At 38.8% G+C, this 19,326-nt stretch overlaps 1 protein-coding gene across 8 annotated transcripts in view; it reads right to left on the bottom strand.

The window, feature by feature from the left end:
- The window catches only part of TTC3 (tetratricopeptide repeat domain 3), a 118,038-nt gene that overhangs the window by 18,943 nt on the left and 79,769 nt on the right, over window positions 1-19,326 (bottom strand). For all 8 annotated transcript variants that reach the window (XM_055313574.1, XM_055313573.1, XM_055313578.1 and 5 more), the window contains 4 exons: window positions 13,068-14,130; window positions 12,048-12,113; window positions 11,751-11,900; window positions 1,537-1,676 (listed from right to left, as the gene is read on the bottom strand). In XM_055313574.1, coding sequence (XP_055169549.1) covers window positions 1,537-1,676; window positions 11,751-11,900; window positions 12,048-12,113; window positions 13,068-14,130 — 1,419 coding nt within the window. The remainder of the gene's footprint in view (window positions 1-1,536; window positions 1,677-11,750; window positions 11,901-12,047; window positions 12,114-13,067; window positions 14,131-19,326) is intronic.

Here is a 19,326-nt window from a genome sequence, read left to right as displayed (position 1 = left end):
TAGGCACAGTAAGAGATTAACAACAATAATTCATAATCAGAACAGTTATAATGATATGCTGTAATGAAAGTTATGTGAACGTGGTCTTTCTCAAAATATCTTACTGCACTGTACTCACCCTTCTCGTGATGACGTGAGATACAAAACGCCTATGTGGTGAGGTGTATGACATAGTGTTAGGCTACTACTGACTCCCTAACAATATGTCAGGAGGGGCATCATCTGAGCTTCCGGATTGTGGGTGACTGAAACCACGGAAAGTGAAAACTATAGGGGGAGAGGAGGATACTGTAAAGAGCTTTACAGAAATGATCATTTCCATAAATGTGTTCTGATGGAAATACTCTACTCTGAGCATGCTAAAATGACATGCACAGGCAGTGTTTTATGTGTCATCCTTCTTTTAAGGATTACCTAAAAACTGCCCAAATGCAATGCTAGCAAGACTCATAATGAAAGTCGTCTGATCACATGGCATGACAAATGGAAAAAGCACAAATGTTCTGAATGGTGAGTATTGTAGTGCAGCCCCAAGTGAACCATGCCTCCCATTCTTCATGCCCTTAAATCTAAACGAAACCTACCATTTGCTTTAAACAGAAAGTGGTAGAAGGGATGCTCTGACAGTTCTCGGTCTGAACCTTCAGAAGATACGGCAGCTTCTGCCCCTGTAACCTTGGAGCCTTTTGGTACCACTAAGAAGGCTACCATGGTGGAGACCACATGCCACACGGAGAGACCATACAAATAAAAGTCACATGGAAAGAGAGCAGCCCGGCAACTACATGGAGAGAAAAGGCCAGGACACCCTGGCATCCTAGCTGAGCCTAGCCCCCCAGCCGATTCCCAGCCACAGGAGAAACCACTGGCAACACCGGCATAACGGCCCAGCAGAAATCAGCACAAGTTCCAAGATCAGGATCAAATAAAACAGCTGTTAATTTAAGCCACCAAGTATGCGTGTTTGTTACACAGTGGTAGGTAACAATTAAGCTGAGGAATCATGGGACATATCACTTTTTAGGGAAGAGACGGGTTACGAATGGATCACAGAGAATCTTAAAACAAATGTGGCCCATCTGACAATTGCATTATCTGTATGCATTACCAAATCCTTCATACCACAAAGCTGAGTTTTAATAATTTAAAGATTCAAGATGAAAGTAATGACAATCATCAGAGAATCCTAGGGCAGGAAAGAACCTTTAGATCTAGACCAAGTCCCTCACTTTACAGACAAGGAAGAAATGGGTCAGAGGTAATGTTCACAGTAAGGGATGGTGTCCTGACTTGGAAGGAAGTCAGTTCTTTGCTGATTCATAATTCCACTTTATCTGCCAACACGGTAGGTTTAGAAAAAGTTTTAGGTAAGATAATTCCCCACTGAATGTTCTCTAAAATGAGATGAAAACAATATTTAAATTTGTATTTTACCTGACATGCTCTGAAACTGAGTTATCAAAAATGTTGAAATAACAAAAAAACCCCAATAAAATAAAAAGCAATAAAAATCATTGCCTTTCAGTTGTTACTTACATCTCGTTGGCATTTAAAACCTTTCTCATTTTCTTTGTTAGCGCTTTCAGACTTTCTTGGATTTCTTTTTTCTCCTGTTGCCATTTCTTGATTTCCTTTTCCAAATCTTCAAGGAACCAATCTAATTCTGTCTTTGAGATCTAAAAACATATTTAGAAAGTACTTAAATAAATAGAAAGATTTACTTTAAAAAAGGGGAAGATTTACTAAAAAAAAAAAAAAAAGAGTTCCAAAGCCCAGAACTGTGGTGGTGTATTAGCTTAATCAATGACTCCAGTTTAGCAGAACACACACAGCCCCAGCCCTCACCCACTCTCACACAATCAAACTGGGGGAGGCTGTCAAACAAAAAGGCAGGCAGGCATGACAAACTATCTAGTACTGGGGAAGACCTTCTCAAAATCAGTGATTTCTCATTTATGTCTTTAAAGAGGAGATGCCAAGGGCACCTGGGTGGCTCAGTCGGTTAAGCATCTGACTCTTGATTTCAGCTCTGGTCTGCTTTCAGGGTTGGAAAATCAAGCCCTGAGTTGGGCTCTGTGTTCAGCAGTGAGTCTGCTTGAGCTTCTCTCCCTCTGCTCCTCTCTCCTGCTCTCTCTCTCTAATACATAAATAAGTCTAAAAAAATAAATAAATAAAAAAATAAAAAGATGAGCTGCAATGTGGAGATTCCAAGCAGTGGGAATGGCAAGATAGAAGGATAAAAGAATATAGCGCATCTGAACAAAAGCAAGAGGCACTACACGGCTGGGATATGAGGTGGACATATGGAGGGCAGGGCAGGGAGAAAGGTACTCGAGATTCCTTGGGTTCAAATTATGAAAGGTCTTGGAAGCCATGCTAAAGAGGGGAGACTTTGTCCTGTAGACCACAGGGAGCCAGTGAAGACTCTTAACCAGGGCAGTGAGATGATGAGATTCTGGTTTTAGAAAAATAGTTCTGAAAGACAGAGATGGATTAGGAGCATCTGAGAAGGCATGTGAAAGTGTTAGACCAAAACAATGGCCTTTCACATGTTCTTGAATGTGACCCCAAATAACAAATACATTTTAATAATGATCCATAGCATATGTATGTAACACATGTATATACACACACAACTGAAGGAGAATTGCCTTACTTTCTGAGAGGCTTTTGGATATTTCTATTCAAATATTAAAAACAATTCCAAGGACGCCTGGGTGGCTCAGTGGTTGAGTGCCTGCCTTCAGCCCAGGGCATGATCTTAACCAACTGAGCCACTCAGGTGCTCTCAATATAAAATCTCTTAAGATCTCACTGTAATAGCTGAAGTGAGAGACAATAAGGATGATGGTGGTAACAGTAGGGATGATAAAAAGAAATAAAGGAAACTTTAGAGGAAAAGGACAGATAAGAGACCATGTGTGGGATATAAAACAGAAGTTGACTGAGTTAAAGATAGGTTTCTACTTTTAATGAATAGTTAAAAAATCCCATTAACAAAAAAGGAGAGCACAGAAGATATACTTGTTTAGGATATGAAAACAGAGATGTTAACCTAGATTTGGATATTTAAATAAATCTATGAATAAACAATAAAAGATGTGAAAACTCCATAGTTTTGACCCTGCAGTCATTCTGCTGGAACAGAGCAGAAATTTACAAGTGTTTGACAGAGACAAGAAATCAGAGGAATAAAAATACTGAATTCAAATAGCTTCCAACATAACCAGTTAAAAAGGAACAACATGCTTCTAAGTCTGATTTCTCCATACAACAGGCACTTGGATTCTAACAGGCTATGCTAGCACAGATTCGCACATGATCAAATCAGGTGTGCTTTGCTCTTCAAAAGAGTCCCAATATGAGCAACTCCCACCCCATTCCAAAAGTCCACTGACCACCTGGTTGGTTGTAACTTAGAATGCATTTCCCTATGAAAAGCCATGTTAGAAACACCAGTTAAATGTCCACCACAGCTCCTTCCAGGAAGTTCCTGGTTACAGAGGTAAAGTGGATACAAGGAGGACTACAGAGTTAATAGGGTGAGTCCCCAGACCATGAGAGTCTATATGACTGTGTAAAATGCAGTCTTACCCGGGTGCTGGGGACAGAGATCTGGTATAGGAAAGACAAAGAGGAAAGCTAAGAATTTCCTCTGAAACCTGCTTGAAATGATTCCTGTCTGCAGTAGTCTCCCTCTTCCTTTTGGCATTCACTCCATCCTCCAAGGACCCTTCTTCTGCAATACCCTCAAGTTTCACTGGACCCCTGATTTAAGCACCCCCGACCCAGGGCATGCCCACCTTCCAAGCGCATACTTTAAACATCTTTCCTTTTTTTAAATTTTTTTTTAATTTTTATTTATTTATGATAGTCACACACACAGAGAAGAGAGAGAGGCAGAGACACAGGCAGAGGGAGAAGCAGGCTCCACGCACTGGGAGCCCGACGTGGGATTCGATCCCGGGTCTCCAGGATCGCGCCCTGGGCCAAAGGCAGGTGCTAAACCGCTGCGCCACCCAGGGATCCCTCTTTCCTCTCTTTCATGTCTCTCGGCATTCAGAAGACCTGACTGCACTAAGGTATGCTGAAGAACCCGCACAGCTTGCCTACAAGTGTTTGCATTTCACTCTTCAGCCTAAATGATTTCCTAATCCAGAGGTAGTCTGCATATGTGCTTTATTTGGCAAGTCCAATAGTTTCTGTTTGCTTTTTAGAATATAAATGTGTTGTTTCTGATCTGGTCACAGGGGCATCTGGGTTGAGATACCCATCAGATTCTCAGGCAGTGTAACAAACAGAAGTGAAAACCTGTATTTTGAAGCAGGGGTAGTTACTTTCCCCCAGTTTGGTTAAACACCACCTGAGACCCAGCCTTCCCTGTCGGCATTTATTTATTTATTTATTTATTTATTTATTTATTTATTTATTTATTATTTATGATAGGCACACAGTGAGAGAGAGAGAGAGAGGCAGAGACATAGGCAGAGGGAGAAGCAGGCTCCATGCACTGGGAGCCCGACATGGGATTCGATCCCGGGTCCCCAGGATCGCGCCCTGGGCCAAAGGCAGGTGCCAAACTGCTGCACCACCCAGGGATCCCCCCTGTCAGCTTTCTTATGCAAGTGTTGCTCTCTCAAACTTCTCCTGAATCTATAAATTCTCTAAAAGTTTTATGTCTGGACAGCCCTGGTGGCTCAGAGGTTTAGCACCACCTTCCACCCAGGGCATGATCCTAGAGACCTGGGATCGAGTCCCATGTCGGGCTCCGTGCATGGAGCCTGCTTCTCCCTCTGCCTGTGTGTCTGCTTCTCTCTCTGTGTCTCTATGAATAAATTTAAAAAATAAATAAATAAATAAACATTTTATGTCATTTTTCAAAGTGCCATCCATTCAATGCTGGCAGAGGTATAGGTGGGGTACATGCTTATAAATACATGTCATTAACTGGGTGATGGCCACTAAGGAGGGCACTTGACCGGATGAGCATTGAGTGTTATACTATATGTTGGCAAACTGCATTTAAATAAAATATTTTTAAAAATTAAAAAAAAGAAAAATAGTCACAAAAAATACATATCATTTATAAGTAAAATATTCTGTGTATTCACATTTCTAATAATATGTGAATCAGGGAACAGAACAATATTTATAAGAAACAAGTTTAGATTTAAATATTTAAATTCTACTAATATCAACAACTGCTTAGAATGTGACCAGGTTACTGAGGGCATTGGCTCAGATAAAGAAATGGGCCTCCTCCATGAAAGAGAATGGAATACCTGAAGCCACCTACACAGACTCCATGGGAAGTGATGGTCTTCTAGTCAAAGGCAACACTTAACTTAGAGGAAGGACATTTCCCCCTCTTTTTTTTTTATATATTTTATTTATTTATCCATGAGAGACACATACAGAGAGAGGCAGAGACACAGGCAAAGGGAGAAGCAGGCTTCATGCAGGGAACTTGATGTGGGACTTGATCCCAGGACTCCAGGATCATTCCCTGGGCGGAAGGCAGATGCTTAACTGCTGAGCTACCCAGGCATGCCATGTATTTCTCCCTCTTAAGCCTTAGACACCAAGGCTTGTTATGTGCTTGGGTGAAAGATTTGCTAATAGTCTAGGTCCTACCACAAAGCAGGGTTGATTTCACTGGCACTGAGATGCATAAAACTAACGGTTTTTAGGCAGCAGAGGTTCAATGTCATTTCAATGACATTCCTTCTAGCATGGGGACAGTTTTACTCACATTCTTCCTTGCTGCTACACTGTGAATCCTGAATTCACCGAATCATTACTGTGACTGAAATGACGTCTACTCTACTTAAAATCATGTGTTCCACCTGCTTCACTTCTACCACGACCAATGTCCACACACAGCCTTTCTGCTATTAACCAAGTCAACCTTCCTTGTTTCTCACCTATTCCGTGCTTCCATTCTGAGCCAAATTTCACCTCAGGCTAAGCCTCTTGGCCAGGAGACGATGTGTAACCATAAGTTTATAGGGGGGCATAAGAATCCACTTGGCAACAAGTACCAACAGGAGTTATCAAAACGCACAAAGTATTTTTTTTAAAGATTTTATTTATTCATTCATGAAAGACACAGAGAGAGAGAGAAAGGGATCACGCCCTAGACCGAAGGCAGCACTAAACCGCTAGGCCACCCGGGCTGCCCAAAAGGCACAAAGTATTAAACACACACACACACACACACACACACACACACACACAGCTCAGCCATAGAAGATGCTACATGAGTTTATCTGCTGTTTAAACTAACCACCCTTTAATAACATAGCTACCTCACAATGCTAACTAGGTCAGCTATCATGAGCCTGACTACATTAAAAAAAGGGTCTGAATCCTTTTCTTTGAAACACCTAAAAGGAAAGAAAAAAAGACTATATACAACTGCATTCTTTATATGTACAGCTTACTGACATAATTATAAACATTTCCTGATAGTTTTTTTTTTCTCCACTGGAAAACATTTGGTTTCCATACTTCTTTTTCTTAAATTTAAACTTTGTTCCAAAATAAACAACTGAGGCACCCTTGACTACATATATATGGGGAACCTGGGTGGCTCAGTTAGTTGGGTGGCCCACTCTGGGTCTCGTTCAGGTCATTCATTATCTTGGGTTTGTGGGATTGAGCCCCAAGTTGGGCTCCACACTAAGTGTGGAGTCTGCTCAAGATTTTCTCTCCATCTCCCACTGCTCATGTGTGTAAACTCTCTCTTTCTTTAAAGTAAGTAAAAATCGGGCAGCCCGGGTGGCTCAGTGGTTTAGCGCCACCTTCGGCCCAGGACCTGATACTGGAGACCAGGGATAGAGTCTCGTGTTGGGCTCCCTGCATGGAGCCTGCTTCTCCCTCTGCCTGTGTCTCGGCCTCTCTCTCTGTGTGTCTCTCATGAATGGATAAATAAAATCTTTTTAAAAAATAAATAAATAAAAATAAAAATAAAATCAGTAAAAATCTTTAAAAAAAAAAAAAAAGAATGGCATGAGGCCCTAACCATTCTTTAGAAACAGCATTAAAACTTTTCTAGCAGCAAAGTCGGAGGAAATACAGTGAGCTATATCTACAGAAAAAAAAAAATCTGTTGCACAAAGAAACTAGGTAGTGAAAGCAGAGGAAAGAGGATGCTGCATAAAAGTCCCAGAAGACCAGCACAGAGCTTGGCTTATCTTTTTTTTTTTTTAATTCTTTATTTCAATTCAATTTAGTTAACATTTACTGTATTAGTTTCAGAGGTAGAATTTAGTGATTCATCATATACAACATCCACTGCTCATTGCATCACGTGTCCTCTGTCATGCCCATCACTCAGTTACCCCATCCTTCCTCACATCTCTCCTCCAGCAACCCTGTTTCTTTCCCATAGTTCAGAGTCTCTCATGGTTTATCTCCTCTGATTTTGTTATTTTATTTTTCCTTCCCTTCCCCTACGTTTATCTGTTTTGTTTCTTAAACTCCACGAGTGAGATCATATGATAATTGTCTTTCTCTGACTTATTTCACTTAGCATAATACCCCCTAGTTCCATTCACATTGTTGCAAATGCAAGATTTCATTCTTTTTTGATGGCTGAGTAACATTCCATTATTATACATACATACCACATCTTTATCCATTCATCTGTCCATGGACATCTGGGCTCTTTCAAATTTTGGTTGTTGTGGACACTGCTGCTATAAACATTGGGGTGTATGCTTGTATCCTTTAGATAATTATCTACTAGTGCAATTGCTGGGTCATGGGGTAGCTCTATTTTTAACTTTTTGAGGAACCTCCACACTGTTTTTCAGAGTGGCTGCTCCGGTTTGCATTCCCACCAACACGTAAGAGGGTTCCCCTTTCTCCTCATCCTCACCAACATTTGTTGTTTCCTGAGTTGTTCATTTTAGCCATTCTGATCGGTGTGGGGTGGTATCTCATTGATTTTGATTTGTACTTCCCTGACACCGAGTGACGTTGAACATTTTTTTCATGTGTCTGTTGGCCATTTGTATGTCTTCTTTGGAGGGAGCATCCAATAAATTTTGTCAAGTGAAATGAAATAATGGATAATATCCTCAACAACACACTAGCAAAAAATCAAGCAACAATCTTCACAGAATGTGCAGGCCTGATGTCCTCGGATGCAGGCGGACACAGAATGTGGTGACCACACATATGTGAGCAAGCACAGCCAAGAACAGAGCCCTATCTGATCCAAAGGGGAAACAGTCCAGCCAAGTCCAAGTGGGATAAGCTAACCCACAGGCTCACACACTGGATGTATACTATCCTCTGTCACTGAGGTTTTGTGGGTGGTTGTTACTCAGCATTACTGTATGGCATAAATTAACTGATACATCTATGCTGCTCATGAAGTGCTAAATGTTTTTTGTTTTTTGTTTTTTGTTTGTGCTAAATGTTTTTTAACTGTTTGAGGAATTGACATTCCCTTAAGGGAGGACAAAGGCAAGGGATCTAGAGCCTGACACTATCTGTTCTGCCGCTTAGTACTGGTGTGAGTGACTATGAGAAAGTTGCATTAGTGGCTCCTCCCTCCATTTCCTTAACAATAAGATGGAGACAATACTGGTGTACTATACTATAGCACTAGTATACTACAATTGAGATTAAATAAAACAATTAATGTAAAAAATTTACAACTGAGTATGGCACATAATGACTCCATAAATGTTAGATTTAAAAAGGCTGAGCTTGGCAAAGATTGTGATTGAATAGGATAACTCCACTTCTACAAAGATGTGGGGTAAGAAATTTTTGGCAGGCAGGGCCCAGGATTGTTTTAATACAAAAATAGGACAAATTTCCAAAATTCTACTCCATAAATTATTCTAGGCCAAAATTATTTTGACTATGTTTTAAGAGCCAAAGTCAACTTAAATACCCATCTTAGCTATAAGAAAATCTCATTAAAGCACCTTGAGAACACACATCCTAGGGGAGATGAGTGATTGCTTAGTGGGTACAGGGTTTCTTTTTGGCGCTATAATGGTTCTGGAACAAGACAGGGGTAATGGTCATACAACATTATGAGTCTACTGAAAACCACTGAATTACAGACTTTATAATGGTTCAAGTGATGAATTCTATCTTAATAAACTAAGAAGAACATATGCCCTCAAGCAATACTGCAATTACAAACTGACAGTTGCAAGTTAGAGGTACATTAAAAACAACAGGAGACTCTGGCTTTACAATAGGTACTCTCCTCTGACAATACATAACTGGCCCAATTATCTATTAAGGCCATTCCTAGCTCATGATAATAAAACCCCATTAGCTATATAAAATAGCTAGCTCAGATTTTTATTGATGCTTTTTAAGTGCTAAGCACTCTTTAACTGCTTTGTAAACAGTTTTTCTCAGTAGGGGCATGAGTGGCATTTTAAGTGGGACAATTCTTCCTTCTACTAGACTTAGTATCTCCAGGCAACCACCCCACCCCTGTCCAAATACCCTGTGAGAGTCCTCACAAACCTACAAAGTAGAGATTGTACTACTAATGAGGAAACTGAGGGTCGAAGAGATTGAGTGAACTAAGGTCACAAAGGTATGAGATGGGAGTGCTGAGTTCCACCCAGGTAGCCTGAAAGGTTGTTGCATCTAATACATCCATTACCTGGTATCAAGCAACTTTCAAGTAAAAGTATTAGCTGAAACCTCAGTGACTAGAAGGTCTAAGGCCATGGGAAAGATCAATAAAAGCCAAAAAAGTCTTTTTATGTTTATATAAAAGATTTCTCCATAAGCTAATTATGAACATAATCCTGACTAATAAAGAAATGGCCACAGCTACATCTTATCTGCTCCTGTGTGGACAACTATCTAAAAACTAAGACGAACAACTTATCCTGATAGGAAACAGGTCTACAATTGATATGGGAAGTCAGTCTAATAACCTACCAGACCTGAAATTTGGGGACTCAATAATGGCTCTTTTAACACAGACTGACTACATTCTTAAGAACCACAGAAAGCAGACCCAGAGCCTCAGTGAAGGTAAAAAAAAAAAAAAAAAAAAAAAGTGTATCAGGAACTCAGCCCCAGTCAGAGCTGCTGCTGTCTTGCAGCCCTCCTGCCTGTGGGCCAGATTAACTGCCCATTTCTTGGTCAAACTTACAAAGATGCCTTGATAAACAGCACAAATACAGAACCCAGTCAGACCAGCAGTTTATAAAGCTGGACAAGCCTGTCAGAACAAAACCTCACTCACCAGATGCCCACCTTAAGTGGCAGTCTGAAAATCTGCTCTCCTCATTTAATCGGGGGAGGGGGGGCACAAGCATTCTTATACAAACTTAGTAAAACTGAATTTTACTGAGGTAATACTTTATAAAAATATTTTATTTTGTTAAGCCCCCCCAAGCAGCTTATTCAAATTAGCGTTCTATGAGTCACCATGCAGAGTTTTATTTTTGCTCATTTCCTCCTCTCCCAACTAGGAAGATCTCATTCAACCAGACAACTGACCAGAAAGTGTAGTTCCTTCTAATTCTTCTCATTCTTCAAATTTCCTCAGTCCCATCCCAAGTGAAAACAAGTTGTAACAGGAATGTTATAACTGTTATAATAGGAATGTTGTAACAGTTACCTTTACAAACTGACTCTTTTCTGCCAAGTGTACTTGAATCTCAATAAATCAATTTGTGGGATTAAGGTCCCACAAAGCTAACTTTCTTCTGTTGAATATGGTACCTCAGTACTGATCCAGACTCCTGGAGCAAATTCTTCCTTTTTTATTTTTTTAACTGAAGTGTTGTTGACGCACAATGTTATATTAGTTTCAGGTGTGTAAGATAGTGAATCAATAATTCTACATGTTACATAATACTCGTAATACTCCCCCGTAAGTGTAAATCCTTCCTTTCTTAAATTAACTAATATCCCTTTGTTACACTTATACAGAAGACCTCAGTTTTAAAAAAGAAACAGACTATGATACCCTTACATCTACAATTCCATTTCCCCACCAATTCACATCTGGCCTTGCCAATAATTAGTGTTACTCTAATAACCAGTTACACATTACTATAATCTATCTTAGCTAATGGAATTCAAGATCAATAGACTCAAGATGTTCTAAGTCATGTTACAGATCTACTATGCCTAAGCTCCATGTGTTATTCTTATACTTTCTTAACAGTGAGATGAAGACAGTAGTAGGAGTGGCAGGCAATACTCACAGAGCCCTTGCTATGCACCAAGCAGTTTTAAGTACTTCACAAGTATTACTCTAACCCCAAGAAATGGGAGCTATTACCACCAAATTTTCCAGATCAGAAACAAGCACAAAGAAGTTAAATAACTTGCTCAAAATGAGAACTAGTATGGAGCCCAGCTTACATCTGAACCTAGTCGGTCTGACCCCAAGGCTCACACTGTGAACCGCTAATGCTACACTGCTTCTCACTATAAATAAGGATTAACTCAAAACTTAGTCATCAGAAAAGAAGTTTAGTTAATGAAATGAAGTAAGCTAGTTAAGGAAGTAAACTGAAGTATAAAAAATGAAAACCCAAATTCATAACCCTTTACTTAGATGGCAACATGTAGAGGTTCTAAAACATGTAAAAACACTGCCACTTTAGTATGTCACAGAGAAATTTAAGTAGGCATTATTTTAGAAATCCTTTGCTCAGCCAATGTGGTGTGGCTTAGCTGAGGTTACCAAAGTACAGACCTTCTGATCATAACATATGCTACTAACTTTCAGACAGGATTACCTTGTTTTCTTCTAAGTTCCTTTTCAATTTTTCTTCCAGATCCCTGGTCTCTTCTGAGCCCTTGAGTTTTCTCTGCTCATAATTTTCACATGCCTCGTTAAGCTGCTCTTGTAAAACCTGGAACTCCTTCTCAATCTGTGAAATATCTCCCTAAAGGCAAATTACAAAATTAACTATTAAAAATAGTTTAAAATGTCTATTTCTGATCTGGTTCTGAACAGTCTCTTAAAATAGAGAGGAATAAAAGCCAGATGAAAATTTACAAGGGAAATGTCATGATAATTCATTTTGACTTACCTGTTGTGCCTCAAAAGGATCATATGGCTCAGTATTGACTTCTTGATGTGTTATATTCCAAGACACCTTTGGGGCAAAACAAATACTCAAATTCAATTTACCTCAATTGCTCTAGTAAAATAAATAAATCCATCATATAATGACATTTTAAGACATGCCCACAATTTTTTCAAGTTTTTTTTTTTTTTACAATTTCAGTAATGCTGTATGCTCTCTACAAATACTTGTGTAACGAAAGAGCTATCACGTAGAATTTATTTTATTATCATGTAATAAAAATGACTTTGGTTCATTATTTTTAACACGTTCTTTCAAAGCTTTCTAGAAAACAGGAAATGTAGTAAGGAGGGGGATAAGTCAACAATGGTTTAATGAATTCATATTCTATAGCATAAACTATAGGAGAACATCAATTTATTTTATGCTTGTTAGGTAGGAACTTTCATTTGCAGCTCTCGTTTCTCTCCACCTGATTGTCTTTTAACTCCCCCATTCCTCCCGTTTTGGTAGGAAAACTGGTCACATACAGCCCAGACTCTGCTTTTTTGGGGCCATCTGAGCAAAAAGTACATTTCCCTTCGTTCTCCATGCACTGGGTCTTGTGGGGCAGCACTCCAAGTTGGGAGGCTTCCTAGTCCAGCACTGCTGTAACTAGGTGGGTAAGCTGGTGTGGCATAGGCTTCAAGTACAGAAATAAACCACATCATCTTTATGATGCCATTATTCATTGTTAAGGTAATGTTTTGGCTCCATCTGCTGATTCCTTGATCTTATTTTCCAATTGGTACAAAACTTGGTTAGGGAAGTAGTACATTATTTACTAGACCCCAGAATTCTTTCTGGGTTGCCTATCATGCCCTACAAAAGGGTTCATATATTTTTAAAACATTTTGGGACAAAAACTTCATAACCAATATTAAGCCAATAATTTAAAAGAATTTTAGTAAAACCTAAGGGCAATGAAAAGATGAGAGGGAAAATTTCAGTATTAGGATGACTTTTTTCTAATTCAAGTCTTACCTGTATGGCAACCATTTGTGTATGTGGAGTATTTGTTACTTCATCGGTTTTTTCTGGATTTACTTCCCACTTGTTGGCAGAATTTCCACAGTGACCATCGTATCTGTTAGACTCACTAAGGGCTGTATCAGCACCATCTGTGCTGCACTCTGTCTTTACTGACACTTCCATAGAGTTCTGAAGGATCTGTGTTTTAGGGACAATCTGGTTCCCAGGGGCATTCTCAGCATTCAAATGATGACCCTCAAAGTACACAGTAGCACTTTCATCTAGTCTTTCACTGGCTATAAAAGACGGCACCACTGGCACTGATCTTTGCAGCTGATATTCAGAAGAAACATTGGGCAGAGGTGTGTAAATGTTAGTGTACTGGGGCAAAGTCGGTAACACATTTATGTATGTTGGTGGTGTCTGGGTAATGTCAAATCCCCGAAAGGGGAGGTATGTACAGTATCCTGTGACCAAATGGGGCTGAGTCCAGTAGGCTGGTTTCACATCCTCAGAAGCTGGTTTGGGAGAATTAGAGGATACTCGCTTGTGACTTGCATCCTCAGATACAGGTTGGGCAGAATCAGAAGAGACTTCTTTGGGCTTCTCATCTTCAGAAACTGATCTAGAATTATCAGACACTGGTCTTGGCTTCGTAACTTCACAGGTTGATTTGGGAGAATTAGCAGCTACAGGTTTGGGCTTCACATTCTCAGAAGCTGTTGCTGAAGATAAATCAGACATTGGTTTGGACTTTACATCTGGTTTAAATTCCCTAGCAGTTGGATTCAGTGGTAGTTTAACTCGTAAATACTCCCCTGTTTTTGAAATTTCTTCCACTTTTGTCTTAATGTTTTTCTTCTTTCTCTTTTTCTTGAGCCGTAAAGCAACTTTCTTCAAAGCAATACAGTTGTCAATCACAACAAAACGAGGACATCCCAGGAGGAAAGATTTCAAACCTCCAGCTTTTTCTAGTATCTGTCTAGTTTCTTCTGGGAAGAATTCATATTCTTCAGAGAACATTTTATTACTCATGTCCAAGGGACCATGCTCCTCCAACAACTGAGAGAAATAACTTGAAAAAAAAATTATGTTCACATGTTATTATAAGGAAGTACTCTTATATGTTCATTTGAAAAAAATTATTTTCCCCACAATTCTCCCAAAGCAAAATACAATTTCACTTCCAACTGATTTCAACATCTCCCAAATAAACATATTACATTCACGTTAAATTTGACAAAAGCTAACTGCAATCAAGGATACTCTAAAAGCAAAATTTTGAAAATAAATAAATAAATAAATAAAAGCAAAATTTTGTTTACTTCTCAGAAAATAATCCTTAAAAATGTTTTTGGGAAAAAAAAAGGGATTAAAAAGTTCTTTTATAAATTTCAATTACATCATTACACAATCTACTTTAAAAGGAATGAAAAGAAAATTAATTAAACATAACAAGAATGCCCGATAAGAGATGAAATTTCATTAAAATCCAACTGGAATTTCCAAGTAGTAAGTCTCTTAATATTTTTCTGTTTAAGAATATGCAATAATTTAGAGGTACTGAAATTAATCCTGTCTGATCAATAAACCAATACAGTACAGGATCAGACACACAGTAATGGGGCAATCCTTTAATCTACTACCAGTTCTGGATTGGGGCTCACTCCAGTTCTGGGGCTATTTTTCTGTTCCCATTCTGTGTCTGCCTCAAAGAGCCTTACTTCTCCATTTGAATTTGATATTCAGTCTGTAACAGTGGTATAACTAGCAAGAAAGACATATACCACACACCACCAAAAAGATTTGCTTTTTCCAGAGCAAAAATATCCAAAGGGATTTTCTTTTTCTTTTTTTTCAAAGGGATTTTCTTAGTAAATTGAGACTAGCCAAGAAGATAATTTATTTAGAGGAAGGTAAAAACATTTCTTTGAAACAAAAGAAACCACTTTATGTGCAGATGTGGCTGGAGATAAAGGCATAGGACTATTTTTGTTTAACCTCTATTCAAGGTAACTGATACTCTGAAGCTCAAAGACCAAATGCTACTACTTTTTTTGTCAGCAATGCTGCTCTAAATACTTAAAGGGTTTTTTGATGACTATTTTCCCCTTAGAATAATCTCTACAATTGAAACTTTATAACATACATTTTGTTTTGCAAGATAGCAGGTTGGATCTGTCTTTGCTTTGGGGCGCCTGGGTGGCTCAGCTGTTTAGTGCCTGCCTTCAGCTCAGGGTGTGATTCTGGAGTCCCAGGATCGAGTCCCACATTAGGCTCCCTGCATGGAGCCTGCTTCTCCCTCTGCCTGTGTCTCTGCCTCTCTCTCTGTGTCTCTCATGAATAAATAAAAAAATCTTAAAAAAAAATGTCTTTGCTTTAAGATTCCCATCACACTTCACTTTTATTTTTAAAAATATTTTATTTATTTATTTGAAAGAGAGAAACAGTATGAATGTGCAAGAGTGAACCGAAGGAGAGGGGCACAGGAAGAGAGAGAAAAATCCTCAAGCAGACTCCTCACTGAGCACAGAATCCAACACGGGGCTCAGTTTCAGGATCCTGAGATCATGACCTGAGCCAAAATTAAGAGATGGCTGCTTAACCAACTAAGCAGCCCAGGTGCCCCTCAAACTTCATTTTTATTTTATTTTTCTTTTTTTTTTTTAAAGATTTTTTATTTATTCATTAGACACACACACACACACAGATATATATATATATATATATATATATCATGATATATATATCATGCCCTGGACTGAAGGCGGCGCTAAACCACTGAGCCACCGGGGCTGCCCCTCAAACTTCATTTTTAATGAGAAATCTAAAATCAGAGGCTTGAAGGAGAGTGAGGTAAAAAGAAAACATTGTAGTCTCAGAAACAGTAACCCTTGCTGAGGATTTTAGCTGACTGCTGTAACTCTGGCTCTACCATCTCTCTGAAGAGAGATCCTTCCACATTTGTGTTTACCTGCCATTAAGCAACAGCAGAATAATTCATGAATGGTGTACGCGTATTTACTTTTTGCTCTTCATGATGAACACTGAAGAGAATCATTGAAAAACAAAGCTTTTCCACCTGGATTAAAGCACTTAAATCAAAACAGGATAACTAAAGAGCAAAGACTACCTACAAGGAAACCACTCTAAGTAATTCAGCAATGAGCTTTTCAATAGCTGGCAATGTCAATGATAGTGCAAATCTGGTGATGATTACCAAGCAACTAATAAAGGTTGCATTCTTGAAAAACAGTCAAGGATATGAAAAGATGCTCACTATGCATTTTTAGTGAAAAAAAATTATGACAAAGCTGAATGTATAGTAAAATCAGTTTATAAATGTTAAGACCTACGTTTTACACATATACATTCTAAAAGCCTGAATATACACCAAAAATTAACTGTACTTATAACTGGATGATAGAATTATTCATAATTTTTCCTTTATTTTTAAAAAATTCCATATTAATTTACATTATTATGTTTATAATCAGAAAAAATTTTTCTCAAAGAGAGCCTCCACATTTTTTCCACTGGCTAAGTGGCAATGAATTTTTCTTTTTTTCTTTTTTTTGCAATGAATTTTTCAAGCACTGAAGTAGAACAAAATTTAACTTAACTTGGGTCCCTAGCCCAAAGGGAAACCATTTTATAACCATACTGCGAATAAAATTTTTATAGTCACTATTATTTGAAACGCAACACAAAATGAATTTTAACTCTATACATCTTTCTAGCCTTGAAAAATCATCTCTGTAAGATAAACACTGGGTCCAAACAGCATAAATACAATTTCTTCATAATCCAGTGCTTCACAGGGGTTGGAGTCCCTCCATCAGTGCACTCTGAACATTGGTACTGGTGTGACTGCTTAGCAGACATGAAAGAGGCCAAAGCTCTGCTGAAAGACGGAGTTACAACTGGAATGGTGAGACTGACTCAACTTCCACCCAGTTACACAAGATTCATCTTTGCTCTCATCGCTTGTTCTTTTTTTTTTTTTAATTTTTTATTTATTTATGATAGGCACACAGTGAGAGAGAGAGAGAGGCAGAGACACAGGCAGAGGGAGAAGCAGGCTCCATGCACCGGGAGCCCGACGTGGGATTCGATCCCGGGTCTCCAGGATCGCGCCCTGGGCCAAAGGCAGGCACCAAACCGCTGCGCCACCCAGGGATCCCTCATTGCTTGTTCTTGTTCAAAGTCTCAGACTATGTATTTCAGAACCAGGGGTAAAAATGAGGCACACTGTGTGTGATAGGAGTTAAAACAAAAAAAAAGCTAATTACACCAGAGATATTAATAGTTCTTATGTTATGTATGTATGTAGATATATTATATTTTTGTCATTGGATGACGACCATTAGTGTCTGAAATGGTCATGGTTAGTCATACCAACCACAGTGCCATTACATGTCACTGCTGGCACATGGGCAAGGGATAAGGATGGAGAAAACATTTCAGAAAGCATCCCCAACCTAGTATTCTGGCTGTGGTCCTTTGAAAAATCACTGTTTTGTCCAAGTTCATGATTGTTATTTCACAAAGTTATTTTATTTGCGATACACTGTGACCTGACCAATGATCAATTCAGCTCTCCTACTACTTGCAAGCTGCATGAAAGGATTGTATCTCCTAGTTTTTCTGCAATCTTTCACAGTGCTTAACCCTAAGTGGTTAATTAATGCTGGCCAAATACTTAACACCCCTAATGAGGTATTAGGAAAAGCTAAATGCAGAATACTAACCACTGAAATTTCATTTGCTTCAACTACCTAAAATCATAAAACGCTAGAACTAGAAGGATCAGGTCAATTAAACAACTATCAGTCTACTCCCCTACTTCATAGTGAAATACTTAATTCAAGATCAAGTTTATAGCAGTTATCGCAGTATTCCTAATTCCTTGTCTAATAATTGCTCTACTCCTCTACCTTCCTATCATATAGAAAATTGTAGTTTCATTTTTATTTCTTTTGCCCACTGGCCACTAAAAGAAATCATTCTTTTTTCTTTTTAAAGTTTTTATTTATTTATTCATTTAAATAATCTCTATACCCAGGTTGGGGCTTGAACTCACAACCTTGAGATCAGGAGTCACACACTCCTTTGAGCCAACCAGGTGCCCCTAAAAGAAATCATTCTTGGAAAGCTTTGGTGGATCAGTGGTTGAGCATCTGCCTTTGGCTCAGGTTGTGATCCTGGGATCCTGGGATCAAGTCTGACAACAGGCTGCAGGAAGCCTGCTTCTCCCTCTGTCTGTCTCTGCCTCTCTCTCTCTGTCTCATGAATAAATAAATAAAATCTTAAAAAAAAATCATTAAGCTCATTATCACATGTCTACTTCCAAAAATTCAAAGAAACAACCATTTTGATGTGTAACTTCCTGCAATTTGACTTGAAATTTTATCTCAAAATACAAATCAGCCTAATTTTTTTCCTCATGAAGTTAATTTCCTCCCACTTATAACAGTAATAAATTGTTTAAGAAGCAAGGTCCTCAAAATGACACAGTTTAGCTTCAGTTTTAGATGCCAGAAGCAAAGTCCACCATATTTTAAGAAATACTAGTATAGTTTTATAACTGTTTCCATATGGTCATCCAGGAGCGTTCTCTGGAAATAGAATTTGCTCAGCATTTCAACTCTAAAGAAAACTATGAAGAAGTACCTAGGAGCATAACTAGACTGAACAGGAATAATGCAACTGGGAAGGATAGAAGGAATGACCAAATTATGGATGAGTGACAGGTTTTCTGGGAGAATAGCTAGTTTTTAAATTAATTTTCTATTGTAGGTCTTAGCCCTCATTTCTTTTTTTTCTTTTTTAAAGATTTTATTTATTTATTCATGAGCAACACAGAGAGAGAGACAGAGAGAGAAGCAGAGACACAGACAGAGGGAGAAGCAGGCTCCATGCAGGGAGCCCGACGAGGGACTCGATCCTGGGTCTCCAGGATCATGCCTCGGGCTGCAGGCGGCACCAAACCGCTGCAGCCACGGGGGCTGCCCTTATCCCTCATTTCTTAAGGAAGGTAGCAATACCTTAATAATATCAAGCTCAAAAAGCTTAACTGCTTCCTAGATTTTCCTGAACTCTTTACTCCAGTATTTTATCCACCCCACTAAGACTTGTTAACTTATCACTGGACTTATAAGATGCTAAACATCCACATCCATCAACAAAGGAACAATAAGATCAAATAATTATACTACTCCTTGTCAAATGTTTAACTTCACCCTTATCCATGAGAGATACCAAGACCTCC

This window comes from Nyctereutes procyonoides, unplaced genomic scaffold (genome assembly GCF_905146905.1).
Source record: "Nyctereutes procyonoides isolate TBG_1078 unplaced genomic scaffold, NYPRO_anot_genome, whole genome shotgun sequence".
Lineage (NCBI taxonomy): Eukaryota > Metazoa > Chordata > Mammalia > Carnivora > Canidae > Nyctereutes > Nyctereutes procyonoides.
The sequence above is the reverse complement of the archived record's forward strand: the minus strand, read 5'-3'. Positions and strand labels throughout refer to the sequence as shown.